At 33.6% G+C, this 10,773-nt stretch overlaps 1 protein-coding gene across 1 annotated transcript; it reads right to left on the bottom strand.

Annotated features, from left to right (window-relative positions):
* Positions 1-688: 688 nt before the first annotated feature.
* On the bottom strand, positions 689-7,735 carry LOC109543532 (high-affinity choline transporter 1). Its single transcript, XM_048668285.1, has 4 exons — positions 7,505-7,735; positions 5,166-5,363; positions 2,461-2,690; positions 689-814 (listed from the first exon to the last, which is right to left on the bottom strand). The coding sequence occupies exons 2-4, from the start codon at positions 5,329-5,331 to the stop codon at positions 689-691; spliced, it is 522 nt and encodes a 173-aa protein (XP_048524242.1). The 5' UTR covers positions 5,332-5,363; positions 7,505-7,735.
* Positions 7,736-10,773: the final 3,038 nt, after the last annotated feature.

Here is a 10,773-nt window from a genome sequence, read left to right as displayed (position 1 = left end):
ACGTGAGCAACAAATTGACTGCTCTTTCATTTCTGGAACGCATGAAATACGTATGCCAGCAAAAGAAAACTTGACTAAAATCACTAGCGTAAAGGATTGCTATTTTACGCGCCTCATGACCGAAAGATCACTGAAAAAATAATAAATACCCGAATACAAGCCGAGGTTATATATAGGGCCTCTGCCGAATTAATAAAGAAAAAGGGAGAAATGCAGGTAGGTTGAGCTATGTTGAGTATTTAGTGAAACAAATACTAATTAGGGTCTTGGATCAAATACAGTAGTATTTTTATTGCTTGTCCGATGACGGAAGTAATGAAAGAAAATGAAATTTTTCGACAGGTGCATTAGAGATCCGTTCATTAATAGTAATTAAAATTTCAGCACAAAACAAATGTCAAATCATCAAGGCAAATCAAATAATTACAAGCAAATAGAATGATTTCGGAAAAAAAATCAAATACAATGAACGCTGTAGGATAAAGCATGGAATCTAGCAGCACATCCTTTGTTCCCATTTTCGTAATATACGTGTAACAAAATTTTGAAAAAACTGCTCTTTGCTCCATAATGATGGAATATAATACATCGAATATCCACAGGAACGTCCTAAAAAAGTTCCTAAAAGATTTAAAACCATTTCTATTAAGGCGAATATCAAATCGCAAACAACTAAATTATCCATCACTTAGAATGCTACCCCATCTGGCAAAGCTAAACCGATGTTTATATTGTGTTCTTGAGTAATCTGGGGAGTAGCATGGACGATTATTGTGAAAATTGCTAACTCTATATCGAGTAATCTGAACTTCGGCTGTAAATAAAATGCATATTTTCTGAAACCATTCACAAAATTGCAATATGAACGAAAACTTCTGCAACCGTTTCCGCAAGGTTCTCCAAATATTGTTTTCTAGATTTCGAAATAGAATTGCGATTCGCCTTGTATTTGTCTTCTATTTTAGAAATTGTATGACTAACAATTCGGTTGATCGCTGTAGTGTCATCCTTACTTTGTTTTGTTTTCCCTCAAAATTGCATGTATATCAAGATGCAAGAATTGAAATAGTGATTTTTTACTTAATTATGTGGCTTAACTAACTGCTGAAAGCAGCAGTGCCGCAGTTTTGTGTATCTACACTTATTGTCGTCAAGTCAAAAAATTGATATTAACAACAATATGTAGACTGTCTAAGGTACCGAACAACAGTGGCTTGTCGACGTTTGCTATTAGAAAAAGTTGTTAATTCGCAACTCATCTACATGATCATGCATTAATTATCAGGCATGCGAGACTTGATTAAACGTGAAAGTGTTTCAGGGAGTGGCTTGTTAATTAAAAAAACACGGCTATAAAGATTACATTATTTCATTATCAGAATTCGAACACACCCGGTAGTACAAAATATTTTGAAAAACAAAGAATCAGAAACGACAGCTTTTCTTGAAAACTATAGAGCAAAGTCGAGTTGTACAATATAAAAAAAATGTTTTAAAAAATCACTTTGCAAGACTAATTTGAACACTCCCGCAATAAGAGAAATGTTAGGCGTAGAGGCTCGATTCCCAGGTTCTCTAGGATAAACAACAATAAAACCAATATTAAAACGAGCAGGAAGTGATCCCTAAATGCCATCTGAAACTTCGTTGTTTTAAGGCCTACGTAAAATAATACAATCCCAAATTTTTCGTCCTTTATGCAATATAAAGATATACAGATAAGACAAACATGTGCAAAGGGAAGGCTGGAGAGATAATAAAATATAGAGAATTCGCCGCTTTCGAACCGTGAAATTATACTGCGGGTTTCATAAAACATGTAACTGATAAATTGTTCAAAAATATACACATCAACAGTTCAAATTGCGCGCGTTTATTTACTAGCGGAATAAAGTATTTAACAGTATTAACACGACTAGATTTTGTAAGAAGTTGGATAAATGAAGCGTGGAATCTTCAGATGGATTGCCATGCTTGCGGTTAGTGCTTGTTTCTAGTAAACGGAAAACGGCCTGAATCATAACTTATAAGCACTACTTTCAGGTTAATCTCAAGAGTCAGTTATTCAGTTGAGTTCATTTTCCCTTTTTTGGACATGAAACACTCAAATACGTTCAACTAATTTTAAAATTTTACTGTTTTTTTTGTTTGTTTTGTTTTTAAAATTAAAAAAATACTGTAACGTTGATTAGCGCAGCCGTTCCTGTAGCTTCAATCGCTTGTGCTCTTACTTCCGGTTCTATGCCGCCATAGCTTGAAAAGCTTGGCTGAGTTTTATTAATTTGACAAAAATTTGCGTTCCACTTTCCTCCCTACGGTTTCACAGAGGCCCAATTGTTTCCAATAAAATTTTTCAATAACTGCTCCAGCTGGATAATAAATTTCTGTCACCACAGGATGGATTATAGCAAAACTAAGCCGTTCACTTAACAAAGCTTTCACTTAAAATTCTGCACTTACCTCTCCACACAAAGCCGGTAAGAACAATAGGCCGCCCATCCGCTCCCCAAAGGTGTCCTGTAGAGGATCAAGCATCGTAATATATCCCTGCTGTCGCATTTTGTTGGCGAAAAATATTCCCCCGAAAACTAGACTTAGGGAGTATCCAAACGGTGCTTGGCACCATACCAAGCCTGATGTGTAAACAGCCTCGGCTGTTCCATTTATGTAGCCACCTCCAACCCATGTTGCTGAAAAAGAGTTTTGTATGATTTACCATTATTATTCAATTCAAACTGCTTCAAATGCTGATTATAATGGGATTTTATATGGGCTCCGAAATATAAAAGAAGAATTTATGTGCTTGCTACCGGGCCAGGAATAATTAACGATATTTTCTGTTAAAGCTGGATAATTTTGGGTTGAAAAACAGTCACCTAGAACTTGATTTTTCGAAAAGTCGAAACTCTTAACCAAATAGATCTCAAGGTATACGTTCTCGAATAAGACTCGATAATTAATTGTATTGAACGGCACATAATAAATCACAGTCAAGAATGAAAATTATGTAACTATTTCGGCAACTGTAGACGTTAATTTATCATCAGCTAGAAAATCTATATTTGTCGCCTAGAAAATTAAATCAATTCATATCTTGAAACTTAGTTTTGCTTCCCTTTTAATATTAATTTAAATCTGTTCTCACTTTTAGAAGCACGACTGCCTTTATTTATTACCTACAATACCATACCCAAATAAACAATTTTCAAAAAATTGAAGACGAGAATCTATAACTATAGTATAACTAAGTTGCGAACTCTGTATATACCTAATATTCATTCAAGCAAAAGTAGGATATTGTCACCTTCCATAGCCAATAAGACCGTGTTAGTTACATATTTAATAATTTACTGTTCTAATCATGTTATATTCTCTAAAGGAAAATACAGTACAATAATTTAGAAGATTGCGCAAAAACTGAAGCATTATTTACTAACAGTTACTAATGTTCAATCGTGTCTACTTAACAGTGCGCAAAAAAATTAATCATTTCTTTACAAGTTGTTTTTAATATAACAAAGTGGTTATCATACACTCTCCGATTATGAGCGAATTTCAAAAATATTATCGGCTCTTCATGATTTAAAAGTAATCATAGCAAGTTTTAAAATTTTAGCTCATCATTTACTTTCATGTTTCAGATCTGATTGCCGGAAAAACACTGTAATAATTTAAATCTCAACAAATGGTTCTTTAATATCAAGTTGAAATTTGATATTGGCTCTTGCGGTTGTGTACAAAGTCGACAATATGGCATAAAGGTTGAGCACTTTTTATAATTTAAACTAGGAAATATGGAAAATACGGCGAACCAAATTGATTGAAAAGAATAATATTTTTTTTGCTTATTGGAAAGCCAGATTGTTTTGATTTGTATACACACTTTTCAAATTTTTCACTACGCTACGACTTCAAAGAAAGTTTTTATTGAAAACTGACTATCATACATAACAAGATTATGCGAAAAAAAATGCAGAATTGTATAATTTTGTTTACTCCTTGCAACCTTCTATAGTAATAAGTTAATAAGAAGAAAAATTATTTTTTATTTTCAATTAAAAAGTCTTATAGAATGTGGGCTCAAAATATTCAAACACAGTGCGGTTAAATTGAGTGCATACGTTATGGGTCGCGACGAGCTCAAAATCTTCTGTTATTGGATAGTTAATTTTTATGCGTTTTTTAAATGTTCTCAGTGTAATATTTTATCATTGTCTACTAACGAAAAATGTTTCTCACAATCCTTGTTCCTTGCATATGTATTGAAGACGGAATCGAATTTTTGAACATATTTGACAAGAATTTACTTTTTAGTTGTTTAGTTAGTTTTGATGGGCCATTTACTTTAGAAGAGTATTAGTCTTCAACTTCCAACGAAATTCATATGAACTTATCATTTTTAATGTTGATATCCAATTTTTTCAAGGATGACATAAAATACTGAATATTTTCACCTATGGAAGTCGAATTCTATACCGGAAGAAACTAAATTGCTTGCTGTTTTGCGCTATTTCAATAAGCGTTAAGCAAAAATGGACTATGGAAGGATCGTGCCGAAATGACTTGTCTACTTACAATAATCACGGACCAAATTTAGTAGAAGAATCGGTTATTACTTAAACACGGTCATATTTTTTGGAACTTTTTTGATCAATCCATAATATTATATAGCCATATGGGGGGACGAAATTTTTGCGTACGGAAAAATATTTAGTAATTTCCAGAGCTTTTAGTACTAAATAGATGCACAAGTGTCTATCAGTTTCATTATCAGCCCTGTCCAATTCTGGCTAAAACTATCTAAAGGGGTTGAAGCAATCACCATTCAATTTTCCAGGAACTTTCAGAACTCAATACTGATATTAGGTCACAATAAAACATGCCTTAGCTAACAAACGCACATGATTTTCATGTTGATTGAACATTTGCATGTCTCGAGTCATATTGTGTAGGTGTAGTTTTACCTAAAGGGGAACTTTTTGAAAAAACTTCAAATTCAATTAATACATTTTAAATGTTCTCTTCGTACTAAACGGTTCCTTCACTTCTTTTAATTCTGTCATTTTCTAAGTGTAATGTTAAGGTTCAATAGGTACTTGCGATGAAATCTACATTTAAATTGTCCGCTAAAATACCTTTAGCTTCTTCATCAATGTATTTCCTACCTGTCATGGTGAAAATGCCCACAAACAATCCAATGTTGCGACCTGCAAGCATAACTTCTTCTTCCGAGTCATTTCCAGCTTCTTTTTTTCTGCCTGCCCAAACACCCACTGCTAAAATTATCACGTAGAAGAGAACGATTGAAACAACTCCTGCTATGTTGATCATTTTGGTACGATTTTCTGTGTTTCTTCGTGTATCTGGAACAAGCAAATTCTAAACTGAATAAAACATATTTGCTGGAATAAATCGACGCTGTAAAATTTCCATCTGAACTGCTACATGTTCCGAGGCTGTTACTGAATATTTAAATTTCTTGGTGTTTAAACTAATTGGCTCTTTTCGGACTTTAAGGCAGGCATATTGATAGAAAATGATCAGATTCAGGTCTATATATTTACTGACATTTAATAAATAAACATTTTCTTCAATTTCTGTATATTTTCTTTGATTACTTTATTTTTAGTGACATAAAATTACATTTTATTGAAAACACAGCACTAGATTTCGAAAGAAAAATTCCAATAAATTAGTCAATGTACAATGCTCTCCTCTCTGCCTCGTTCTGGTCGTCCGCTCTAAAATAGTTCCAAGACACTCTATAAAGAACGTAGAAATATTCCACATTAAGACGTATAAATTAGTAATGCTTATTTATACAGCGTTGCATGACTGGTTCGGCAATCAATCATTCGCAAGTCACTGTAATATTTTTAGCTCCCAAAATCCGCAAAAGACGAATAAAGGTAGCAAAATAACTTTAGAGTTACAGTTTACATATTATTTGTATTGAAATTATTTTAATGTGTCTTCAATAATTCCGAATATGCATACTGTCTTTCTTGTGACGAAATTTCAATAATTAATCAAAATAACATTGCTTTTACTTGATTTTCGGTTTACCAATTTTGAATTCTCCATTGAAGTCTTAAACTCAACAGATATAGTTATGATTACAAATTTCTGTAGACCTAAAAACAAGATAATTCAACAGTTTAACAAACAAATTGAAGTTTCAAAATGTGTGCGATTTAAGGCTGCAAACAACCAAAACTGTTGAGATTAGGTATAGCCGTGAATAATACTTAGAATTCAATGGAGAATTCAAAATTTAAATAAAAATTAGGTGCTTTTATTTGAAAAATGTAGTTGATGGTAGGAATTTACTTTTGGGCCACCATATAACCGTGTATAAATAACTCAAAACCAGATTCATTTAAAAATAGAAATTGACTGGCCTGAGCTTTTTTCAAAAAAACAGGCCGCTTAATTTAAAAAAAATATATACTATTATATTTTGATTTATTTTCCTGGCTGCGTGTAATTGTCATTATATTATTTTCTTTCCTGGGCTCCAGTCAAAGTGTGAAACAAAAATTTGTATATCGTTTATTTCGTTACGATTCGGCGAGACAGCAGCGCCATCATCAGATTTTAAAATTCATACAAACTCATAATTGGTGATCATTACATTCATTTAGGTCTTTGCTGTCTTGAAAATACAAAAAAATATTTTCATAAAAATGTAAAGTTTTTAAATCCAAAATATCTCGTAGTATAGAAACATAAAGTTCTTTTATGCTTATACACTGTATAATACTTGCGTTGGAAAATTACATGTTTTGGTGGTTTTTGTTTTTGGTTCAATGGGTAGAATATCGATAAACTGCACAACTAATGTCACTGTTTTAAATCCAAAGTCGAAGAAATCAAATTAAGAGGTAAGTTTTTTTTATATAAATTGTTAGGAAACATAAAACTCTTCTACCGTTACAGAAACGACATAATACAGTTCTGATCCAACACTAGGTTTTCGCGACATTTTGGTTTTGATTCAATTCGTAAAATATAGATGAAATGCACAAAAGGTGTTAACATTTTGCAATACAAAGTATAGTCGAAGAAATCAAAATAGGAGATCAGTTTTCTTCTATGTCTTGTAGAGACATGTGTGCAATGACACACTATATTTTGGTGAAATTTTTCGTCTTTGGTTTATTAACCAATATCACATTTTGTTTGATTTTTGCAATCCAGTGCAGAACAAATCTAATTATGTTCCACACTGTAGGTGAACGAAAACCTTGTTCCTCAGATTAACTTCTACACTACCTCAAAGAAATATTATTTTGAGTCCAAACTGCACCTTTCAAGGTACCTTGATTGAATTGGACCTCGAGCATTCGTCCGAAATATCGATAAAAAATTAGCCTTGAAGACAATCAAAATGGCGTAACTAAGTCACGCTACCTCAATTTCCAATACATCGTGTTATCGATGTGAACCATCTTTCATTGGTTTCCATGCACAGCAAAGTGTCCACAACTAAAGAAAGTCTTACCAAAAATATATATGCGATTAGCGATAACGGAACCTCCCTAGAAGATCACCTACGTGAGGAGATCCAGAAGTTGGTCAGCAGGACAGCAGTCACCCCACCTAAGGGAGGTTTTCTGCGAGGGACTATTCCTTGTTCTAAATCTTAACGACAACATCTGCCTTAGAGCGTGACATCCACATCGAACATACACCAGTCGCTAAAAGTCCAGTACAGTATTAATGCTTCGCGACGGTTATACAAGAACTAAGCTTTCGGGACTCTGGATATCGATCCAGAGCCCGTGACGTCACAGGTGACACGTGGCTCATTGGCTGGGCGGGAATTTGGGGGCGGTCCAGAGTTGCACCCACGTATTCCCAAGGTCGCATTGAAGGATGGGTTGATTGGGGGAGGCATGGGCCGACTTTTGTTATGCGTTAATAAACGAAATTCATCGTAGTCATAATTAATGGCTGTTCAAGAATTCATCACTTTTTCCCTAGTTGTGTAGGTAGAACAAATGCAGCTGAAAGCGAAAATGTATTTAAATCTGCTGGAATGCCACAAATTAAATTTTCAGGTGGAAATTTTAAATTAGTTGAAATGAATGTAAATGGGAAGCCTGGGGAAACAGAAGCAACGAATGAAGAAGTTTTGATCAATTGCTTCAAACTTGTTTACGTTCTCAGCTCAAAAACATGGCATTCCATGATTTAAAATCCTACAGAGGTTTCTTATAAATTAATTTTTAATACCTGGTTGATTATTTAATTACCTAATTCGATGTCCATGAAATGGGCAAAAATTGTGCAGATTACATTTTGATTCTTACAAAAATTTTTAAACGTTTGATGGATGATGATATTAGTTAAACAATTGCATCGTTTAATGGTGGAATGCAGATCGAAGCATCAAGTAAATATCTAGAAGCGGTTGTTTCAAGGCTTTTATATTTTTGTCTAAATCGCCTCTGGATCTTTCCTTATAAATGAGTGTTGCAAATAGCGCTCTTTTTGTAACAGAATTGCGGCAATCAGAATATTTGAACGGCATCATTGCGTACAATTCAGTTCCATAGTTCAGAATTAACATGATTTTGATGAATAGTGTTGCAGATCACCATCAAATGTATAGTCCAAATTAATATTTAATTTTTATCCAACAGCAATGTGTAAAAATTCCTTTTGTAACGTGTGTGTATATAAATTTTGAAAATTGCGTTTGATGAATACAAAATAAGAGAAACATCCGTTAATTTTCCATTTCAAATTTACATGTACAGTTTTCCGTACATTTTGATTAAATTGTCAAAAATTTTAGATCAAAGACGTGTGAAGAAACTTTTGTTAGTAATTCTGATCAATACATTATTTAAAAACGCAGCGCTCTAAATTAGCCTATAATCAAAGTGAAAACGTTCATACATTGAGTTTCAGAGGATTGCTCCTGGAATCACGTATGTTCTTTTACTACTCCCAGAAGAAGTTACTCTCTGGGACTCACTTTTTAGGCAATAATATTTAGATATTGATTTAGATTCGTTTAAGATTCAGCAGGCGGTGTTTTTTGGATAAATGTCCGAAAATGGGTCTGTTTTTCCTGGTGAATGCATTTTGTTACGCTTAATTTATTTATAGAGGATAGTCCCAGAAGACATTCAACTTATTTTTTTCATATAAGGACCTCAGGTTTGAATTTTCCATTGTATTCGAATTAACGAGAAATTGGACCTACCAATAATTCATAAATACGATTTTGTTTAAAATTCTATAGTCCTGAAAAGGACGGAATTTTTTCGAAAAACAGAGCAACAATCAAATTATATATTCAAAATGTTTGCAATCTACCGCTTGACAATATTCGAGGTGCTCAATAAACTCTTCTTGCACCTTGTTATTTTGGTAAATATATTGTTTTGCCTTATACCTTGCATTCATTTTTTTTTATTTTGGGACTTGGTAGCAAGTTCGCATATGTTTTGTAATAAAGGCATAAGGTGTTTAAAAACTTCTTACTAAAACTACAATTTACAATTTATTATATGCTCGTATCTCTAAGACAGATCAAAAAGGTCCATTGTTCAGTACTGCGGAAACAAACATACTACAATATCAACCGAGGAAATTCCATTCCACTGGAAAATTCAGCTTGTTTGGGTTTTTATCAAATCCCCTACAAATGAAGCTCAAGCTACAAATGAAAGGAGGTCGACAACAGAAAGTGTAATTTCAACGTAAACTGTTATTGCTCTTTGTATGTGTTCAGACTTTCAAAATAATTTGCCGATGTGCAAGATATCAAAGGAGGTAGCGACAAGAAATTATCGGGAGCAAAAATAGACAATAATAGCAAATAACGGAACCTTTACCAAAGTTTACTTACTAATGTGTGTGTCTTGACTAAAATCGAATTTGCATCAGGAGAGCAGAATACTGAAGGAGGTAACAACAAGGAAAAATCAGGGAAATAAATCGACATTAATAATAGCAAATAACGTAACGCTAGAACTATTTTGTGTCTGGGCGAAAATTTAACTTGGACCAGGAGAGCAGAATACTGATGAAGGTAGCTACAAGGAAAACCAGGAGAAGAAATAGACACAAATCGCAATTAACATAACGCTAGAACTAATTTGTGTGTTTTGACTGAAAACCGGATTGCATCAGGAGAACAGGATATCAAAGGAGGTGGCAAGAAGAAGTTACCATAACCAAAAATAGACAATAATCGCAAATAGCGGAACACTAAAAGTACTTTGCATGCCTTTACTAAAATGTACTTTTGCTAATTTGTGTGCCTTGACTAAAATCTAATTTGCATCAGGAGAACAGGACATCAAAGGAGGTGGCGACAAAAAATTATCAGAAACAAAAATAGACAATAATGGCAAATAACAGAACGATAAAAGTTCTTTGCATGCCTTTACTAAAATTTACTTTCCTAATTTGTGTGTCTTGACTAAAATCTAATTTGCATCAGGAGAGCAGAATACTGAAGGAGCTGGCAACAAGGAAAAATCGTGGCAATAAACCGACATTAATAGCAAATAACGTAACGCTAGAACTATTTTGTGTCTGGGCGAAAATTTAACTTGGACCAGGAGAGCAGAATACTGATGAAGGTAGCTACAAGGGCAACCAGGAGAAGAAATAGACACGAATCGCAACTAACGTAACGCTAGAACTAAATTGTGTGTTTTGACTGAAAACCGGTTTGCATCAGGAGAACAGGATATCAAAGGAGGTGGCGACAAGAAATTATCAGAAGCAAAAATAGACAATAATGGCAAA

This window comes from Dendroctonus ponderosae, unplaced genomic scaffold (assembly GCF_020466585.1).
Source record: "Dendroctonus ponderosae isolate FM_Combo_2020 unplaced genomic scaffold, Dpon_F_20191213v2 Dpon_F_20191213_7, whole genome shotgun sequence".
NCBI lineage: Eukaryota > Metazoa > Arthropoda > Insecta > Coleoptera > Curculionidae > Dendroctonus > Dendroctonus ponderosae.
Note: the sequence above shows the minus strand (reverse complement) of the source record. Positions and strands in the feature narration are given on the sequence as shown.

Coding starts and splice junctions, on each gene's coding strand:
- LOC109543532 (XM_048668285.1), bottom strand. CDS start 5,331: ATGATCAACATAGCAGGAGTTGTTTCAATCGTTCTCTTCTACGTGATA. Junction 2,691..5,165: donor GGGCATTTTCACCATGACAG/GTAGGAAATACA, acceptor ACTCTTTTTCAG/CAACATGGGTTGGAGGTGGC. Junction 815..2,460: donor TACCGGCTTTGTGTGGAGAG/GTAAGTGCAGAA, acceptor TTTTATTTACAG/CCGAAGTTCAGATTACTCGA.